General features: G+C 37.9%; 2 protein-coding genes and 1 non-coding gene across 4 annotated transcripts in view; 2 read left to right on the forward strand and 1 right to left on the reverse strand.

The window, feature by feature from the left end:
• The first annotated feature begins 4,838 nt into the window (after positions 1-4,838).
• Positions 4,839-4,945, forward strand: LOC130468258 (small nucleolar RNA R71). Its single transcript, XR_008928673.1, has one exon. It is a non-coding gene; the product is annotated as a small nucleolar RNA R71 (small nucleolar RNA).
• Positions 4,946-12,368: 7,423 nt separating this feature from the next.
• LOC110794128 (chlorophyll a-b binding protein CP24, chloroplastic-like) lies at positions 12,369-13,769 on the forward strand. Its single transcript, NM_001426433.1, has 2 exons — positions 12,369-12,902; positions 13,007-13,769. Exons 1-2 carry the CDS (start codon positions 12,667-12,669, stop codon positions 13,554-13,556), a joined length of 786 nt encoding a protein of 261 aa, NP_001413362.1. The 5' UTR covers positions 12,369-12,666; the 3' UTR covers positions 13,557-13,769.
• Positions 13,770-15,081: 1,312 nt separating this feature from the next.
• The window catches only part of LOC110794126 (uncharacterized), a 31,013-nt gene continuing 24,486 nt past the window's right edge, over positions 15,082-21,608 (reverse strand). Inside the window, exons 18-21 of one of the 2 annotated variants that reach the window (XM_021999077.2) lie at positions 19,666-19,782; positions 16,331-16,483; positions 16,119-16,221; positions 15,082-15,499 (exon numbers count right to left, since the gene is read on the reverse strand). In XM_021999077.2, coding sequence (XP_021854769.1) covers positions 16,123-16,221; positions 16,331-16,483; positions 19,666-19,782 — 369 coding nt within the window. In that variant the 3' untranslated portion in view covers positions 15,082-15,499; positions 16,119-16,122. Of the gene's footprint in view, positions 15,500-16,094; positions 16,222-16,330; positions 16,484-19,665; positions 19,783-21,608 lie in introns of both variants that reach the window. The other variant, XM_021999078.2, reaches the window with a different exon arrangement.

A 21,608-nucleotide genomic window follows, 5' to 3' on the forward strand; every position in this document is an offset into this window, starting at 1 on the left:
GGGGGATTACAATCTACCCCTCTTAAAAGAAGTTTCGTCCCGAAACTTGACACGAAAATTCACATATCTTTCCAAACTTTTGAACTTATTCTTATTGTAGAAGTACTTGTGGCATTTATGTACACTCTTTTGCCAACTTAAAGTTTCTTGAATTACTCATGAACACCTATTTCTTACGCGGAGAATCTATTTACTTGCATCGACATGTATAATTTGCTAAAATAAGCATAAAAATGCATAAAAACACCATAAAATTAGGTAAAAAGCGCGAATTTATATCGCATTCTACCCCTCTTAAAGAAAACGAGTTACGCCCTCGTAACTCATCTCAGGGAATAACTTTGGGTATTTCTTCCTCAACGAATTATGTCCTCAATACAATATTCTCACTAAACTCATTCCAACAAGTAAGACTTCTACAATTCTTTCCATACAGTGCCTCAACATGTGACATCGTAATGCTTGCATGGTAACTATTGATGCACGAAAATTCAATCGAACCTAGGTGGCCTTCCCAATTACCCTTAAAGTCAATAACACCGGTTTTCAACATAAATTCCGTTAGTAATCTCAATCTGTCTATCGGTTGCAGGGTGGAAAGAAATATTCATTTTCAATGTTGTCCCAAAGATTCAACTGGACCTTATTGCCAAAATTTCAGACTTTTGTTCTCGGTAAGGATCTTACATGTTGCTCTATAAAGGTAATGTCTCCAAATATTCGTAGATAACACCATAACATCTAACTTTAGGTCATGGGTTTGATAGTTAGCCTTATAAGGTTTCAATTGACGCGACAATTACTAAATCTAGAAAGCTTCCTCCATTTCTCACTTCACTTGAATTTCGATTCCTTTTTCAACAAGTTGGTCATTGGTTTTGCTTACTTCGAAAACTCTTTCACAACTCTTGCTCAAATCCAACAAATAGATAATGAGCCTGACCGGGTCTGAAACTAGTGCGGCCCTGAGGGTCGGGCAAGGTGAAAAGCCTGTTTCCCTCGAACATCCAGTACATGGCTCCCGGCCTAAATAACCCATGCTCCCCCTGTAGCCTACGGAGTCCAGCAAAATAAGCTAAATCAAGCAAGTTGCTACCCAGAACTGGAATCTGGTTAGCCTCGGTAAAATTGGCCGTATGGCTATGTGGGTGATCAACCCACCAATGGTAATCTTGGTAGTATGTGTGGAGGTGGCTATGGAGTAAAATTGAGAGGCCATGTGATGTGCAAGGTTCATTTTGTAGCTCTCCTCTCCTTCGGAAACGTAGCCACCTAAGATCTCTAGCTCCGTACTCCTAATATTCTGGGTCTCATCCCTACCAAAGATCGTAAAACCAAGAAACCTGTAGAAGACAATGGGTACCGGGTGTTGAATCTTGGAAGCATGCAAATGTTGTATACTCCCGGGATTCGCATTGCCCGTAAGCTTTCCCCACATGGTGCAGTTATTGTGAGTCTCCTTGGGTTTCCTACTATATGTGGTAGACAATCCAAAAATCCTACCAAAATCAGATAAGCTCATGGTGTAGGTCCGGTTCATCACACGAAATTGAACCGATGACACGGTTCGATAAACATCCCTACGAACATTAAAACTACTCAAAAATTCTAGAGTCAACCGCCTAAATGTGAGACGGAGCATACCATACATGCTACTCATACCAACACCAACAAAAACACGTTTTACATCACGCTCAATTCCCATATCATGTAATGATTTTTGACATATAAAGCGAGTAGGGATTACCTCCCTCAATTTGAGGTGCATGAATCGTGCTCGTTGCTCCTCCGTAATAAAGATGACATCCGGAAAATCCGTGTCGGGCTCGAATTGCGGTGGTGGAGGTGGTGGTGTCGGTTCCCGAGTTCGGCTTGTGGAAGCCTCATGTTGATTTCTTGGTACCCTCGTGCATTTTCTTTGTGGTCTATTTGCCATTGATGAAAAATCTGAATTTTTGAGTTTTTTTTTGAGCTTTTTGGGTGAATTTGGGGATTTTGTGGGGATGAGAGAAAACTTAAATCGGTTAGGTGTAGGTTGTAGAGGATGATGAGAGGATGATTTTGATGAAAGAATTGTTGAATTTGGTGGAGATTTGAGGGAGATATGGTGGTTTGAAGTTTTTGGAAGTTGGGGTTTAATGGAGGAGTGAGAGAAAGTTAGGTTGAAGATGAAGAGGAAGTGAAGAAAGATTGGGGAAACCGTGAGTTTATCGCTGAAATCGCGTCTCGCCCGATCGGGCGACATTCCGCCCGATCGGGCGGTTTGCGATCCTTTTCTTCTGATCCGTGCGCGCCCGATCGGGCGCACCTCGCCCGATCCGCATCGGGCAATTTGCGATTGCCTCTTTTCTTGACTTTTTCTGCCCATAATTCCTCCTTGACTTTTCCACGAACTTTTCCTCAACCGCCCGATCGGCCAAAATAATTTCGCCCGATCGGGCATTCCACTCGCCAGTCCGCCCGATCGGGCTTGCTGCGCCCGATCGGGCAGAATTAAGCTGTATGAAAATCATCCGTGCGCGCCCGATCGGGCGCACCTCGCCCGATCAGCGTCGGGCGGTTTGCAGCGTGCTTGGCCTTGAGCTTAATTTCACTTTCTCGAACTTGGGGCTTTAGGCCTGCACATTAAGAAACACCCAAACAGCGTAATGCCCTCTTCTCGCCTCACTAACACCAAAAAAACAATACTTAAACACACGTAGGTAATGGAAAATACTAACTAAACACACAAAAATTAGAATCAACAATCAAACTTATACTACTAAGGCAATAAATGGATAATGAAATACTCATCCCCTATGAGATTGATGTAATGTCCCCATTACAGTATCTCCGTTTATGCGCAGACAATGGACATGAAAGGGATGAGAGCCACGACAGCTCATCGAATGGGGGCACCAAAGATGGTGCCATCTGGTGTCACATCGATTACCTTGGATGAGCTGTGTGGTGCGGGAAGTGACAGATCACGACCCCGATCACGAATACGATGTCCACCGTTTACAGAACTTTCGGCCCTTTGGGTCGTGGCATCATCAATCCGTCCCTTCTTTCGAACCCATACCGAAGAGTGCATACTCCGATCACCTCCACCTGCAAGACAATTTGAAACATGTGCTTTTTCCGAGGAGTTATTAGAGTTAGTATGAGTCAATTCGGTATTAAAATAATCATTAGAAACATTGACTCCAAAACATGACTCCTCTACCATAGGGTTCTTAGCAACATGGGTTAAATTGAAAGTAACCTTATCATCCCCCACATTTAAGGTCAGCTTGCCATTCTTGACATCTATGATTGCCCCCGCAGTGTGTAGGAAAGGCCGACCTAAAATAATAGGAATTTGCCTATCCTCTTCCATGTCTAAAACAACAAAATCAACGGGAATAAAGAATTTACCTACTCTAACAGGCACATCTTCTAAGACACCTAGGGGGTATTTTACAGATCTATCGGCCATTTGCAGAGTTATGTTGGTAACTTTTAAATCACCCATGTTCAACTTAGTACATACAGACAGGGGCATGACACTAACACTGGCACCTAAATCACATAAGGCTTTGTCAATAAAAAGGTTGCCAATATTACACGGGATAGAGAAACACCCGGGGTCCTTCAACTTGGGTGGAGACTTATTTTGTAGTAAGGCACTGCACTCCTCAGTAAATGCAACAGTCTCCACCTCACTAAATGCTCTCTTCCTAGTCAAGATGTCTTTCATGTATTTAGCATATGCAGGTACTTGAGTAATTAATTCAGTGAAAGGGACTGTTACCTGCAGATTCTTTACCACTTCTAAGAACTTACCAAACTGCTTGTCTAGCTTGTTCTTTAGCTGACGATGAGGGAAGGGAAGTTTTATAGGTGGAACTTGTATCTCAACTTTCTTCTCAACCCCTGTGTCAGCTTCCTTATTCTTGACCACATTCTCACTCTCTCCTGGCACAGCACCACTAACAGATACTTCAACCCCTTCCTCTATAGTCATAGGTGGCCCATCATACTCATATCCACTCCGCAGAGTGACAGCATTTACAGACTCTCTGGTCACAGGCTGTGAAGGGAGTTGACCTTTGGGTCTCTCTGCAAGAGCGGTAGCCATTTGTGCCAACTGTTTATCCATGATCTTGTTATGAGCAGTAAGGGAATCGATTTTGGCATCCTTTTCGCTTAGAGATCTCTGCAATTCCAACATCATATTCCTCATCTCTACAAGCATGGGATCAGGTTGTGTGGGTTGAGGTTGTGGTGGTAAGCCAGGTGATCCACTAGGTTGCGAGTTGTAGTTACTCCGCGGTTGGTAGGGTTGTTGTGGTGGTGGAGGGTGTTGAATCTGGTGGGGGTTCTGAACATTAGTACTCCTATATGATAATAGGGGGTTGTTTTTATACCCCTCATTGTATGAGTTGGAATACGGATTGTTCTGCTTGTAGGACTGGAATGCATTGCATTGTTCGATGGAGCTCCGGCATACCTGTGCATAATGGCCTTGCATCCCACAACTATTACAGACATTAGCAGATTGGGCACTCATTGCAGCGACACTAGCATGTTGGGTGGATTGGGAAGATGCGATCTGTATATTGTCGAGCTTGTGATGTAGGGCAGTTAGCTGAGCAGTAAGTTGTTCAATAGAATTCATCTCATGCTTAACACCTCGGTCGGCAAAACCTCTAGGATTCCCATATTGGGCACTATGGATGGCCATCTCCTCAATCACCTCCAAAGCTCTAGGCACCTCCAGTTGCATAAATCTTCCACTGGCAGCTGAATCCAAAAGACACCTAGACTCATTACCCAGACCATTGTAAAACTGCTGAACCAGGAACCAGTCATCCAAACCATGGTGTGGGCACTCTCTTTGCAAGTCCTTGAATCTCTTCCAAACTTCGAACAAACTCTCATCTACTTGTTGAGAGATACCTAATATCTGACCCCTCAGACGAGTTGTCTTCTCAGGTGGGAAATATTTAACATAGAATGCAAGGGCCAAAGAATTCCAATCGGTGATTTTCATAGCTGCGCGGTTGAGACTGTTAATCCATAGCTTGGCCTTCCCACTCAATGAAAATGGAAAGAGTATCTCTATAGTCTGCTCCGGTGTTATATTCTTCTGCTTAATGGTGGCACAATACTGAATGAAAGACTGAATGTGGAGATTGGGATCTTCACCCTTTTCCCCACCGAATTGGTGTCTCTCGATCATGTTTATCAGCTGGGGTTCAATCTTGAAATTCTCGACCGCAATGGAAGGCATGATTGCCTTGGGAAGCATAGACAGACTTGGTTTAGAATAGTCTGTAAGCCTTGGCACAAGTGGGGGTGGTGGTGCTTGGTCACCCATCTCTGAATCTGTATGGAATAGATTGCTAATCAGATAGTCGGATTCAGAGTCGGAATAGTCTCTCAACTGTTCAACGAATCTACGCCGTCTACGAAAGGTCCGTTCAGGTTCAGGATCGAATGAAGTCAGATCGCTGGTATGGACAGTCCTGGGCATAAACAAGCAAGAACTAGAAAACAGTCGTGAGATCCGGTCTCAAGGAACGGGAGTCCCTTGAGAAGTGACAAACAATAATCTAGAAAAACAATTAATAACAGAAAATAAAACCGTTTCCCCGGCAACGGCGCCAAAATTTTACAGGCTAAATCGCACTCCTATCAAAGATAAACCTAACGTTCACCAACTAAAAATATAGCAAGGGAAGCAGGGATCGTATCCACAGGGAAACAATGTTCTTTCTACTATTAATTAACTAATCTAGACTACTGGTAACAAAGAATTGGATTGGTTTGTATATTAAGCTAAGGCAAATAATCAAACTGGAATATAACAATATTAAGGGAATCTAGGGCAGCGGTTCACCATAAATGCAGACCGGGATTGGACAACGGACAATAACAATTAATTAACAATCATAACTAGGAAAACATGCATCTCTCGAATCTTATGAATTCCTTAGGATAGAACAACTAGCGGGCTCTCGCTACGTACTAGAAATAATTCCTATCTAATAGCCACAGACCAAAAACATCAGATTTATACCTCTCGGCGCATAATCTAAGGTTAATCAAACTCAAATCAAAATAGTCCGGCCGAACAGAATTGACGAGCAATAATAATAAGCTATAGAAATTATAATCAATCAATCAAATAATCAAGTCCACATATAATCCCAATCATGCATTCATGGATCCCCTAAACCCTAGAAATTAAAATACTCACTCATGATAACTAATAACAAAGCGATTAACATAATGGAAAACATGATCAAAGCAATAGAATAAATTAAAGTAAGAAGCAGTACCTAATTCTCGAACAATGGAAATTGAAAGCTTGTGTTTTTATATAAATCGAACTAAGTGTTTGAATTAATGTAGAGAGGAAATAAAACTTAGAAAAAATAAACTAAGGGTTTAGTGCTGGAAAATAAGATGTTCCTAAAAAATAAAACAAGTTTGCTTAAATAATTTTGCCAAAATAAGGCCTAAAAACGGAAGTAAAAACGCGAAAAACTGCTGTAGGTTGGCGTCGCCCGATCGGGCGACGCTTCGCCCGATCGGGCGAAGCACTCGATAGTCGGCCCGATCGGTCCAAAATCCGCCCGATCGGGCGGATTGCGAAATCTCCACAAAGCCTCCAGATTGACCGCCCGATCCGGATCGGGCGAGCTGCGCCCGATCGGGCGCGCGTTGATGAACTTGGCTTGCTTATAATTTCGCCCGATGGTTGCATTTCGCCCTCAGCTTCCAGGGCGATTTGCAATCTTCAATGTATCTCGCCCGTATCGCCAAGTCTAACTCCCGGGGCTCAACCATAAGCATCTAAGGCTCCCGAAAGTCGACGATGGAAGTCCCGAACTTCTCGGACTCATCTAGTGGCCTTGATCAACAATGAAACGGGTCTAAAACGACCAATTTCTCATAATCAAACCTGAAACTCAAGGCACACTCAATAGCACACATTAGTACTAGAAACGGCTCCTAAGAGCACGTTTGATACATAAAAGTACTAAGGGACGGGGGTAAAAACTCTATATAAAACGCATATATCAGCTATCAACTCTAGTCTGAACTCTGAAATGCAAGTATATGTATATGAACTGCTGCTGTAGACTTTATTGTTAAGAGATAGAGAATACAGTGTACCTCTATTGTTTGGAAGCACCGGGTAGCGCTGTATCAGTAGTCAGCAGATCAATATGTTGATTAAGACCCAGAATTTCAATCACCAATATGAGATATTGATCAAGGAAAATATAGAAACAAAAACCCCATAAAAAACAATCAAAACCCGCAACAATTTAGGTCAAAATTGAAGTAAAAAACAGAAAAGGGCATATTTTTTCCGGGCTTTGCCGACTTGAAAAGCCATCAAAAAATTGAAGAAGCAACCAGCACTAAAACAACATAGCCCTATTGTTTTGCAAGAGCAGCAATAATTTTGTAACAAAAATCAGCACCCAATTCTAAAATTTGACGATAAACAAAAATCCCATCTCCCACAAATTCAACAAAACCCAAAACCCATTTCAGAATCACGTCAAGAATCAGAATTTAGCAAATTCTAGATCAAAGGGAGGGGGGGCAAAAAAAACCTAATTCAATAAATTCGAAATCAAAAGGGAGGGCAAAAAAACCCTAATTCAATAAATTCGAAATCAAAAGGGAGGGCAAAAAAACCCTAATATTCAACTAATTCGAAATCTAAAGGGAGGGCAAAAAAACCTTAATTCAACAAATTCGAAATCAAAAGGGAGGGCAAAAAAAAAAACCTTAATTCAAAACCCAATAAATTGTATTACAATAGTGAAGAATTAGAAGAATTACGCCTAATCATGGTGGAAGTTCACATAAATAAATTGAAGAATACATATTACAACAAATACTATAATTACATAAAAATAATAAAGGAAATAAGGGAATATTTTACCTTTAGATCTGAACTTCTGATGGAAATAGAAAAGCGAATACGGTGGCTGCCCTAAGGAAGCGGCGGAGTATACGGTGGTCGGCGAATTTGTTGTCATCCTCGCCGCTCTCCTCTGCGCATTAATCTGCGTTCTCGGCCTCATCGCTGTCGCAAGATGCGTCTGAGGAGCAGAAATTTCAAAAAATTAAAATGCGAGAGGAGAGAGAAAGGGAGAGATGAAAAAAGGGCGATGGAGTCAAAGAGGGAGAGAGAGCGAGTTGAAGGGGGGCTGGGGTATAATTCAGAGGTGGGGGTATTTTTGTATTTTACATGGGGGACACAAAAATCGTGATTACTAAATTAACCTTAGTTGTTCCTTTATATAATAGAGATAAGTTGAATTTCGAAGAGACTTGAAGTTAGAGTTTTCAAAGCATGAGAGTTTCCAATTTTGCTAAAAGACGTTTTTATGTATGCCTTGAATTTGTGTTGTTTTTTCTATTCCTATGAGTAAGACCTAAATTCAGTGATTTTCCATTGGAGACCTTTTGTCGGTAACCTTTTAAAGAGAACCATTGGGAGTAAGTTAAACTTACTTATGAGTTTCGCAACCTACCGAAGGAAAGTAAATGTCTAGATGTTTTCTTGAAAGGTTATGATGACTATTCATTGGATGGTTATTAGGAGTTTCAAGTCTACACTTGTTATGTGGGAGAACCTTATTAAAGTAAGGAATTGAGTATTTCTTATTCTTTTTATTTTGGCACCAAGTTTTATATCACTTAGATTCTTGAGCGGTTTGACCTTCATTCCTATAGTGCATACTCTTTTGTCAAAGGTATGTGAAGTGATTGTTCTAAGTGGTAAAATCATGAGCGGTGAGTTCGCATGCTTGAGGATAAGAATTATGTGTTTATGGAATTCATTTTATGTGTTGAAGCTATCACCATTGTAATGGTACACCTTATCAGTATCTTGATGCATATGTGTGGTTGTTTTACTCCATATATGGGTGATGTGCTAACTTTAGCTTTACATCACATGTTGAACATTGAGTTTTAATAGCCTTCATTGAATTTCATATTTTCTCCTCTGAAATTTAAAATTTTTATTTAACTAAATGGCTTGGTTTTGAGTAATATAAAGCCATTTTCTTAATTTTGAGAAGATTTGTGAAAATATAAAATCATATCATTTGTGGGTGTGTGGAATATAATATCTAGCATCAACCTTTAAAGGACCTAAAATGGGATTTAGATTGTGTATGCTAACATATTTTCTAATGTGAGAATGATATGCATTTTTGGTGTTTTGACATAGCATTTATTTGTGAAAATTCTGTGAAATATTTGAGTTATTTTTATTTACACAAATTTTATAGTGAACGTGTGTTTACTTCATCGATCTTTTCAAAGTATCATGGATAAGGTACAATGGTCTTTATTTGCAATGATTTCAAGGTATTTTACTTTGAAGTTTTCGACGCGAATTATAGAGTTTGATATTGATGAAGTAGTTTCACTAAAGTGACTGTGTTGTTTTTGAGGATCATACTTTATGAAAGAATTTTTGAAAAAGTTCGTTGTACAAAATTTTCCCATCAAATTTAATTTGTTTTGGTTGAAACAAGAACAAAGCATCTTATGATTTTTTAACCATGTGCGCTTTTGAGTGAGCATATACTTCCTTAGTTCCTTGTGGTAATATTTTCTAACGGAAAATTTCAATGCAAGGTACGTTATGGGAAAATTTGAATGCAAGGTACGTTATGGTAAGAAGATTGAATTGGGATATGTAATGATCTTTGATGATTGACATGTCGAGGGGGATAAGGTTTATGCCCATTTGAGTAAAGTATCAAGCATTATTTGCTTATCCCTATGGCATGTGTTGTAATGCTTGAACGAGTTTGAGTTTTTTAACTCTTAATGGTAAAGTGCTTGTTGAGACGCACTTTAAGAGAACCACCGCTTGTGTGAGGGTGGAGTTGTATAAAATCTTAATGCATCTAACAATATTGAAATGTCCGCATTCAACTTGTGGATTCACCAATAAATTATTTGAGAGGTTGAACATTTTATTATGTTCTTAATGAATCTATGGTCTTGCGGGGGTTATATAGCTACGGGGTAGCATTTGATGGGTTCACTAAATGTGAACATATTTTAACCCTATTGACTACGTGCTATTTTGAGAAGCACTTGAGAATTCACCTAATTGGTTGTGAAGACTCGCCATCTTCTATAAAAACTTGGGCGATTTCCTAGAGCTTCCATGAAAACTAAGGTAAACGAATGGCTTAAAACGCTTACACTTGGCGGAGTTTATAGATTTTTGGAGTAAGTTATGCGTTGTGGGGGGCTTGGTTTAAATCTTAGAGTTTCAAGGTTAGTCCACTATTTGATCAAAAGTTTAAGGGTTTCAAAGTTTGTTCACCCTTGGGCTTGTAAGTCATTGTTCCACTTCACTAAGCATTTGGTTTCAATTTACTTAAATGTAACACCGAAGGTTATATATTTATCTCCTCTTATGCCTAGAAATTTTCTTTCTTTCCTTGGTTTCTTTTTCTCATATTTAGTGGGGGATTGTTAGAAGTAAAGTTGGAAAAAGGGGCGGCAGCTCGACCGGGCGCGAGTGTAAAGAAGAAACTGGGAAGTTTATGTCTCACTCGCGCTAGACCGGGCGAATTCGTGAAGTTTTGGTGAGTTTCACTAGCGCCCGATTGGCAGGCTCGCCCAGTCCGATGGGGCGAAGGCCAAAAAACTCGATTTTACCGTTTTGCTTTGCTTCCTTTGGATTCCTTTTGTAACATACTTATTAAGTACGTTTTAAGGACTTTTAATTCTTTTCATTATGATTAGTTGAAGTGGTTTAAGTTCCCCTTGATAATCAAGGGGGGTACTAACTCTTCATAATCAAGGATTAATTGTGATGATTAATTGTCATGGAATTCTTTTGAGTCTCTTGAATTGGGCTTTGTCTCGTTCAATTACCTCAATTTCCATATTTTCGGACTCAACATTCGTCGTTAATAACTTACACTTAGGGGGAATTCTGATATCCGTCAGGCTTGGACGCCCTCGAAAATTCTATGTTAGGGTAAATCTTTCGACGGGCAAGTCATTTACAAAGTAGAGCGATCATAAGTCCATCAAGCTCCTTTGCATGCCAAATCAACGGTGGAAAATGAATCAAGTTCGGCGTAACATCCTTTGGAGCCTGACTAGTTTCTCTTCTTATTTCTTGTTAATTTCATTTTTTTTTCCTTAGTAGATTACTCCTATGTAGCCGAGATGTGAGAATCTCAATTGATATCACTGGCCCACCGCGTGTGGCTCAGTGGCCCACTCAAGAACAAGAAAAACGAAAAAAAAATTCTATCGAAAAAGAGACCTTCAATAACTATAGATAATATCTAATCAGGATAATTAATGTGAAATAAATGAAGCTTCAATTCAATTCAATTCAATTCAATTCAATTCAATTCAATTAATTTCAATCGATCAAATTCATTCACTCCAAAAGAACAAGGCACAAATAGTTTTCCATTGGGTTCTTCATTCGCGTATTTCAAATTCCTTTTTAAGGATTTTTTTGTAATTTGACAGAATAATCGGAAAGAAATATAATATAAGTAAAGCTTAATAAGTTCCATGGCCATGGTCCATGGACATTTGTTAGAAAATCAAAAAGTAATCTACACTTTTATTAAAACTCCAAGGCAAAGAATGTCATCTCACCACATGTCGCTTCTAATATAACAATGACATGAAGCATCATCATCTTTGACATGACAACTCGATCATAGAATTTTCTTAATCTTAAAAAAATATTAGTTATAGATTTCGAACCTATGACCTCTCATTTGATAGTCATATTTTAACTACTACCGCAATCATTTTGGTGTTTCTTATACTTTCAAAATTATTATTAAATCAATATAATTAGAAAAGTGATCTGAATCATTTCTTAATAGTCTCGCATCACTAATTAGTCATTACTTTTACGAGTTACTAATCCTTAAATGATAAAAATTATTAAAGCATACCCAAAGCAAGATACATTTATCTAACAAATTAAATAAGACTCTAAACGAATTATATAATAATCTAATTGATCCATTCTTGTACTATCCAGATTATAGTCCGGGACAGTAACTAATTTTCCTTCTTTTTACATCTTCATTAAAAAGAATTCTAAATCCAATGAGTTTTCGATTTCGAAGTGCAGTATTTAAACTTTTGAATATAATTCAGGTTGAGTCAACTTTGTTAGTCATACTTGAAATTCCTCTGTTAAATGGGAATCCATTTTTCATAGCCAACCAATAACCTAGTTGGGAGTCGATGTCGTGGTAGTGGGCCCACAACAACCACGTCAAACATACACTATCAATAATGGCACTGTATACAAAACCGAAGAAAGTGACTAAGAAAAAACAATATATTATGATACACTTGATTCCACAAAACATGAAGATGTGGATGGAGTCTAACATTTGATTGGTTCCTTATCTATCCACCATATATCCATTAACATATCTTCCCTAGATTTCACTCATCCTACTTGGCACCTCTCATCAAGTCTATTTTGATCTCCTCAACCCCACAAACTAGTTGATAAAATCAGCATTCTAACAAATACAACATCAAAATTTATCAGTAACACAAGCTAAGTTAGAGTGGGGGAGAGGAGAGTGCGCAAAAACATCAGCAGCGCGCAGCAAATTGAGGTCAGGAAAGCAAAGCAAAGAAATGGCAGCTGCAACATCTGCTACAGCAATAGTAAATGGGTTCACCTCGCCTTTCTTGTCGGGAGGGAAGAAGAGTAGTCAGTCACTACTCTTTGTTAACAGCAAAGTCGGTGCTGGTGTTTCTACTACCAGCAGGAAGTTGGTTGTCGTAGCTGCTGCAGCTGCTCCTAAAAAGTCTTGGATTCCTGCTGTTAAAGGTGGTGGCAACTTCCTTGACCCTGAGTGGCTAGACGGCTCGTAAGTTCTCTCTCATTATTCTTTAAAGAGTGTATGTTTTTAAGGTTAAGGTTCCTAGATTTCAAGAGTGTATGTTTTTAACACATATTTATGCCAAAAAACAGACTCCCAGGAGACTTCGGATTCGACCCACTAGGTCTAGGGAAGGACCCAGCATTCCTGAAATGGTACAGAGAAGCAGAGCTAATCCATGGGAGATGGGCAATGCTAGCAGTTCTAGGGATATTTGTTGGACAAGCATGGACTGGAATCCCATGGTTTGAGGCTGGTGCTGACCCAGGTGCCGTGGCTCCGTTCTCATTCGGAACACTACTAGGGACTCAACTGTTGCTCATGGGATGGGTAGAGAGCAAGAGATGGGTGGATTTCTTTGACCCGGATTCACAATCTGTGGAATGGGCAACTCCATGGTCAAGAACTGCTGAGAACTTTAGTAACTCAACAGGAGAACAAGGTTACCCTGGTGGCAAATTTTTTGACCCATTGAGCTTAGCAGGAACTATCAGTAATGGTGTTTACAATCCAGATACAGACAAGTTAGAGAGACTCAAGTTGGCTGAAATTAAGCATGCTAGACTTGCTATGTTAGCTATGCTCATTTTTTACTTCGAAGCTGGACAAGGGAAAACACCCCTTGGAGCTTTGGGTTTGTAAACAAGTATTAATTTATTGAGATATTGATCTGGTGTAATTAAATGAAACAATCTCAAATGCAAATGTCACATTTGTTTCTAGTACTAATATTACATTCTCAATATTCTCCTAATTTCTTCACACCATTTTTTATTTCCAACATCCAAAATTCAGTACTAACATTCACTCATATGACATTTGTTTGTGGTAGTAAAATGGTGTTCCTTTGCCGAGGTTTTTCTTGAAATAATGTCAGCTATTAGTTACAATGTCAGATTGGTATTATAGCCTTCAACTAGTTGTGAAAAATGATTTTGGCATACCTCTATTGAGTAGAACACATAAAATTGTGCTTTCATGGTGGATATGCCAAAATATTTCCCCCTTTTGCTCAGTTTTTAGATCATTAAGCACACTGATACTCTATGTTACTCAGACTCGGGTATGGGTGTCGGACACGGGTATGGATCCGAGTGTCGGACCCAGTGAAGTTAAAATTTCAAGACACGGAGACCCTGTCCTAATTTTAGACACGGGTATGGGGACATGGAAAAAAATAGAAAAATAAATAAATTAAAGAAAAAGAAATTAAGAATTAAATTTCTTTTGAAAAAAAGAATTGAATTTTTTTTCTTAAAGCAACCCCATGCTTTAAACAAAAAACAAAGTGAATTTTATTCCTAATTAACAGATCTAGGGTTAATTAAAACTAGATTAGATATTTTCTTAAAGCAAGGGCTGACTAGCCATGTCTGACTGACCGACCAAGGATCCGGTAAGGATTCTATACCCGCATTAGTGTTGGGTCGGGTCGACACGGGTATGAGCCTAAAAGAGGAGTGTCGAAGTAACATAGCTGATATTTATCACCAATCACATTTTCAAGTTTTTATTTTCTTCAGAGAGTATGTTACCAACTCGTACCGTCGTACGGACTAAATATTGATTGTCAAGACTCAAGAGTAGCTCCAAGAAATACCATTATCCAAAACTTACTCCGGAACTCTCGAATTTAAGGATATGACATAATTTTTAATTTTTATATGTATAAATGTAAGTCTAAAATAGTTCTACCTATATCACTATCTTCTCCAGACATACCAGAAAATCTAATCACAACACATTGCCATATTTGAAAAGAGGATAATAATTTACAAACATTTTAAAAAGTACTTCCTCCATTTTTTTTCACTTGCACTATTTTCCTTTTAAAAGTTGCATATAAGTTGCACCATTTCCTTTAATGATACATTTTCACATGCTTTTTAGTGTGTTCAAACACTAAATACCCACATTTACCATTGTTACTTAATCGTTTATCCTTTTTTTTGTTTGTTATTGTAAGAGTAATTTTGATATTTACAATTTTTCACAATCGTTGTGCCCAACCCAAATGGTACAAGTAAGTAAATGGAGGAAGTATACATCACTCTCAATCCCAGTTAGGTGGGAGAACATTATAAGTTTACTATGCGGCACTATTGGTATAGTAGAGGTTAGATCTTATGGAGTAAATAACGTAACATTTCTGTGTGACTACGCGGCGGAAAAGAAGAAAAGTATACTATAACTTAAACAATGGAAATTTTGAGAGATAACGACTATGTTTTCTATTCTACAGCCAAAATTTTCTTTTCTTGGTTATATACAAACCAATTTTTAGATAAAAGATTGTTACCAATTTGGTACAATTTTAATTCCACAACACTCAAAACAGCGTAACAAGCACCAGTTTAGCGACGTTGCAGTTTGTCATCTAGATGTATGCTAAAGCAGCATGGTGGAGCAGCTTCTTACGTAAGTGTACACGTAAAAAAGCAGCTCTACAAAACAATTGAGTCCAAAACTTACATGTAAGATCTTCCAGCAGCATGGTGGAGCAGCTTATTGGTAAAGAGTACACGTAAGTGAAGCAGCTTTACTACACAATGTGTCAACGCCTATCAGGCTAGCACGCAAACTTCCTGTGAAACACAAGCCAACAGGAACAGCAGTTTAGCAAATAAGAATATACTGTAGAATATGCAGATGTAGCAGGGAGTAGCCAAAGTATAAGTCATGGTCTACAAGGAAACATTATCTTCAACAACAACAACGATGCAAAAAACTTGTATCCCAGAAGTATAAGGTCAGCTGCAATAACAAAGAAATAATCTCCTGTGGTCGTCTACAAAGAAGATACTATTCCACTACTTACTTCAATCCAGTACTAAATGTTCTTGAAAACCCAATATAATATACTGTTTTCAACTTCCTCCGTCTAAATAATCTATGGCCTCATCTGACTTTTAATTGAGAAAACATTACTCTTTTTAAGCAAAATACTAATGCAAAGAATTTTTATTTTGGCATTGGCAGCAATATTTTCCATTCACCGTGTAAATACCTATTAACCACTAGTGTGATCGACAGACAATCTGACTATGGATTTTCCATGGGAGACTGAAATTGCGTAAAGGGAAACTTAGCAAACAACTTTCAGCTAGCGAAAAGTTAGTATGCTTTATGATTTTTATCATTTTAAGCACCTCCAAAGAAAATTTTCAAAAGAACAGATACCTAACAAAAAATAGATCTTTGTACCATTCTAAGAAGTTGGCACCAAGCTGGATTTAAGTCTCATCTGAACATCATCAAGGCAGACTTGGAGAGCCTTGAATTCTTCAGTATCTGTAAATGAAATTGCCTGGAAAATACAAAGTAATTACTTTTACATTCAATTTTTGTGTAGAATTGGTACTTCTATAGAAAATGATAATTTTGAAAGGAACGTGTACTGCGGTCCAGAATCTTGCCTGCTTGATAGTGTTGCGAAGATGCATGTCAGCTGAGTGGAGCTCTCTAAGGCTTTCAGATGAAGATGATATAACCATGTATATCTTACAAAGCTCTAAGGATGCATTCGCATACTTTCTAAACCGAGCATTATCTTTCCAAACTTCTGATCCCTAGGAGACAAAACAAAAAAGAGTAATTATTGTGCAATGCAAAATTGGCGATAACTACAACGTAATCCACCAACAAGGCAAGAGCAAATGGAAAAGAAAGCAATGGCTACGCAACAGGGAAATATGCATTTATGTTCGCAGCACTTCAAACATCTCAAACAGCAACATAAAATATGATAAAATGTTAGAATCCAACATTCTTTTACTTGTATTTTGCTTATTTATTGCTTTCTAGGACTTTTCTAATAGTTTTCTAGGCTTTAGATAGAATTATTATGTTACTGTCAATCATCCAGTGTTCACTGGTAGCTTGTAGCTAATTCAAAATAAACCTCTATGAAGGGTATGAATGAATGAATTCCTACTTCTCACCAATTGTTGTCATCGCTTTATTGCTTGTGTTTTATTGTAGACCTTTATAGATATTGTTCCGCCGCACACATACAACATTCCAAATCCCACAAAGTCCCGCGATCAGATAAATTCTCGTCGTTGGTCTCGCTTGTGCCTGCTGTGCGCAGACAAGCGCCCCGATCGACCCTCGCCTCTCGCTCTTGTCGCCATAGAGAAAGAGCGCCCATTCAAACTCAGACGCTTGCTCGTGCCCTTACGAGCCACGAGACACTCATTCCGCACAAGGCTTGCATCCTTGCCGTTAAAAGGGGAGAGTGCGTCGTACGAATCCGATGTTAAAACATTTGGACCGTGACAGTTGGTATCAAAGCACAAAGGCACAAAATTTTACTATATTTATATGAATTTTTTTTTGAAATACGTCAAAATAAAAATGAATTGGAACATCCTAAGTCAACTTCTTAGGTAAGGAAAATATGTGATGGAAGAGAAAACAACCCTACCCACCAAAACTCCTTTTCGTCAAAAATCAATGTGCATCACCATCGTAAGAGGAAAAACGGTGTAAAACTCATTTTTCTTGAGCAATACATTTCCAAAGCATCTTTGCAACACGCAAAGCAACATACGGGGGAGAATGATGGCCTCCTAGAGAGTGCATCTTCTGATATACGGAAAAAGGGTGCTACAAATATGTTACAACATCAGCAACCCTTCATGCTTAGGATGAGTTAATTAGCGTGTTTTGATCACCAATACTAGTTATTAGTCGAGGCGATGCCCTGGGTTGTTACTTTGAATATCATGTGGTCGTCTTTACAAGTTGGATAAGGGAGTTCAAAATTTTTGTATGAATTTGATATGTATATTTTAAGCCTCAATTCATTTTTTTTGCTTTACTTGTGTGTAATAACATTTTGAATAATATTGTTCTGAATTCATTTTTGGATTGTTTGTATTTGGAGAACCATACCCAATGTCTTACATGTTATAATGCAAAGATGCTTAAGAACTATTGATTACTGAACATAAAAGGTGTTGATATTAAAAAGCAAACCCAACGACATTTGGACCACAATTTGGACTGAGCTTGCAAAAGTCCACGAGTGGTTTACACTTTGCCCTCTTTTTCCACAATTGCAACTACCTTATTTTCCTTGTTTCCCATCTGTTAACTATTATTGACTTTTGAACTTAACATCATGATTTGTAGTTAAATGTTTTTTTAGGTGAGTATTTAAGCTAGTTTCATGGCCAATTGCTTAACAGGCTCTAGCTCTTGTATGTTTTTAACAAGCCGTCAATGAATATTCTAACTTGAAGGGGAAAAGGGAAGAAAGTTGAAGTCTATTAAAGAAAAAAAAGAACAAAGGGGTAACAAAGTAGAGGGTAAAATTGAGCCACTCTATCCTGAGCATTTCGTATTATCAAATTGTTATGTAACTACCAATTTTTGTTTTACCAATTTGGTCAATCGGCTGCTAAAATAGTAATACCTCTAATCTAATTGTTGTTAGTCACAAGTGCAAATCCATCTATAAAAAAGACTTGTTGTCATTGGTAAAAACATGTGCCTGCAACGATTTAACTTCTGCACTATTCACATGCTCTAATTTGAACTATCTTTAATGATCTGTATTTAGGAAAAATGTAGTCGTGTATGATCTTGTTAGATTCGTCTCAATGTGTAATTCCAAAATATCAATTTTCTAATAATTTTTACTTGTTGATAATCAGAGATATTTTGATTGAAATAATGTGTCGCCAAGCGTGAAAAGATTAACATTGCAACTGAAAAAACGAAGGAAGTAAGACATGACTTATTTTACAAAAGTGGGTGACACAACTTAAGAAGTATGACTTACCCTAAACCCTAAAGGGGGGTGACACAACTTAAGAAGTTACAGACGTTTTTTACTATATTACTATCTACTCCATCGTTTAAGATTAATTGCAATAGTATGCTTTGACATATTTCAAGAACATAGGATGCAGACGATATGGGTAACTATTTGATCTAGTGGAGTTTGTGGAAGACTCGTATATTGTTAATATTTCTCTCCCTAAAGTTAATAAATTCTTGAATATACTCCTTTAATCATCTAATACGAAGTATGCAATTTCCGTCATACTGCTTATTACATATTTTATATGCTTGATATGCTAATTTGACTAAAACATTCGATATACTAACTTGTTGATTTCACCAAAACATTGAGTAAAATGTATTTCCATTTATCCATTATTAATATAATAATTTTGACTAAAATATTAGGGAATACCAAAAATCATTTTTATTAAATTATTATTGTGTAGCATATATTATATCCATAATCTATAAACAAATATAAATTTTTTCCATACATAAAACAATAAATAAAAAAGGATAGAAAATAAAAAAAATAAAATAAAGTAGAGTATCTTTTAGGAAAAAAGTTTTTGGCGGGAAAATTTTACACCAGGAAGTGACATGTGTCGCTCCTAGTGTCTGTTTTAGTATAATGTAATATATAAAATGAGAAGTGGGATTTATAACATAAAGTAAGTGTAACAAGTTTACATAGTATGAAAAAGGAAAGAGAATTTATAAAATAAAGTAGAGTTAGTGGGACAATATAATATTAGTGGACCCTTTCCCTTAAAAAACTGGTGAAAAGGGAAAGTTTTACGACTAATTTGAAACGGAGGGAGTACTATATATTAGTATAGATAGTTTAACTAATCTACGATAATTTCATATTGCGACACTATATTGACGCAAAACCGTCTTTATGGCTTTAGGTAAATTACAGAATATATATACATGAACATCGTCAGGATTGCAATACCTGGTACGATCTAACTTGCTTTAAAAGAGCCTCTGAACACATTGTAAGATCTCCTCTCATCTTATGCCACCGAGCATACATGCCCCAGCTATCTCCACTACCTACACTACGAACAACCTGCACAGGAAAGTAGTTGTATTCTAAACTCCTACAGGAAAATATAGATTAAAATACACAACATGCATAATACACATACAGTACTAGAATGAATGAACAAAATATGTTCACCCTGCTGATGAATTGTCTTCTGTAAACTACACTAAGTCGGCTGTTTGGATAGCTTTGTGACGTTTCAGCATGCGTGGTGTTAGAATCCAACCTTCATTTACTTGTATTTTGTTTATCTAGTGCTTTCTAGGATCTTTCAAATACTCCGTAGTTTTCTACGCTCTAGATAGAATTATTATGTTACTGTCAATCCAGTCACTGGTAGTTTATAGCTAATTCAAAATAAACCTCCATGAGGGGTATGAATGAATGAATTCCTACTTCTCACCAATTGTTGTCATCCCTTTATTGCTTGTGTTTTGTTTAGGCATTTATAGATATTGTGCCGCCACTTGCTCTAAAGCATCCCAATTCCCACAAACAGGTAAATTCTCGTCGCCGGTCCCGCTTGTCCCTGTTGTGCGCACACAAGCGCCCTCGCTCTTGTCGCCAATAGGCAAGAGCGCCCATTCAGAATCAGACACTTGCTCGTGCCCCTACGAGTCACAAGACACTCATTCCGCACAAGGCTCGCATCCTTGCCGCCAATAGGCAAGAGGGCGCCGCACGGATCCGGTTTTAAAACATTCGGACCGTGATACATGGGGTGAGTAAAGAGATAACTATGAATGAGGAGAAAACTAAGAAAATTCTTCTAGTTCTTTCTCGTAACTTACAAGTGGCTCCGTCATATCAATTCCTCTCATTTTCAAATGGGATATTTAAGGGTCTCTCTTGTTCATTCCATCTTCAACTTTTCTTTGTTCTTCATTCAATACACAAAAATAACCATTTTGTAGCACCCTTCTCTCAGTTTGTTATTTTTTGACCCTCGTGTGACTTTAACTTTTAGTATGGTGAGTGAGTGGATATCATCGTAGGTGGACCTTTCGAAAGAGTGTTTCTTCCCTTCAATGGCGAGGGGATTAGTTTAGTTAATACATGTTCTCTAGCGAGTCAGGAAGGCATATAAGGTGAGATTGTGATCCATGCAAAGAGGCTAAGAAAACAGTAGGATCATGAGCGGCCCACCCCCTTTTCCTTATGGTTAGGAGTGGGATTAACTAAAAAAACGACCACTCTTGTAGTGGTAGTACAAAAGGCATGGACTCATGGAATGCCCTGCCTCCATTCCGTTATTAGCAAGAGGGAGAAAAAGCCTCAACCAGAACCACAATCTTTTTTATTACGTGTTTTGCGCGTTGGTCATGATATATTAGAGGAACGTATTTAATCGTAAAGTAAGAAACTGTTTGAAGAAACTGTAAAGTAGATGTTTTAGGTAAAAATTGTGGAAATTAGATACAAATGTATTTTTTAAAGATTTGCTTAAGTGATCAGTTTGATTACACAGTTGTAGATCATATAAAATCAATATAAAAAAACCGTTTTAATCAGTAAAAATCAGTATTTCATACTAAAAAATGTATTCATGAATCAGTGAAATCAAACTGAATCAGTTGAAATAAGATCTAATCAGTAAATATCAGTTTTTAACAGAAAAAAACAACTGAAGAGAACATGGCCCAACACTCCCAAAATGCTATTTTTTACGCTTCTGCATTTCTCTAGATAGGTTGTATTTACTTGGCTATCAGAATGTAGTTTTTGATGTGTAAAAACTACTTTTCATCAAGATCTTGTTTGACGCGGAAGTAACCGATATTTCTCCTTGTGAGAAAACTCCTGGACCTTACAATTCAAATCCTTAATCAAAAGAGAACACTCCTGAACCT

The sequence above is a fragment of the Spinacia oleracea genome, chromosome 2, assembly GCF_020520425.1.
Source record: "Spinacia oleracea cultivar Varoflay chromosome 2, BTI_SOV_V1, whole genome shotgun sequence".
NCBI lineage: Eukaryota > Viridiplantae > Streptophyta > Magnoliopsida > Caryophyllales > Amaranthaceae > Spinacia > Spinacia oleracea.

Excerpts from the sequence above, each read along its gene's own strand:
- LOC110794128 (NM_001426433.1), top strand. The coding sequence starts at position 12,667 with ATGGCAGCTGCAACATCTGCTACAGCAATAGTAAATGGGTTCACCTCG. Across the intron at positions 12,903-13,006 it reads CCTGAGTGGCTAGACGGCTC|ACTCCCAGGAGACTTCGGAT; the intron begins GTAAGTTCTCTC and ends GCCAAAAAACAG.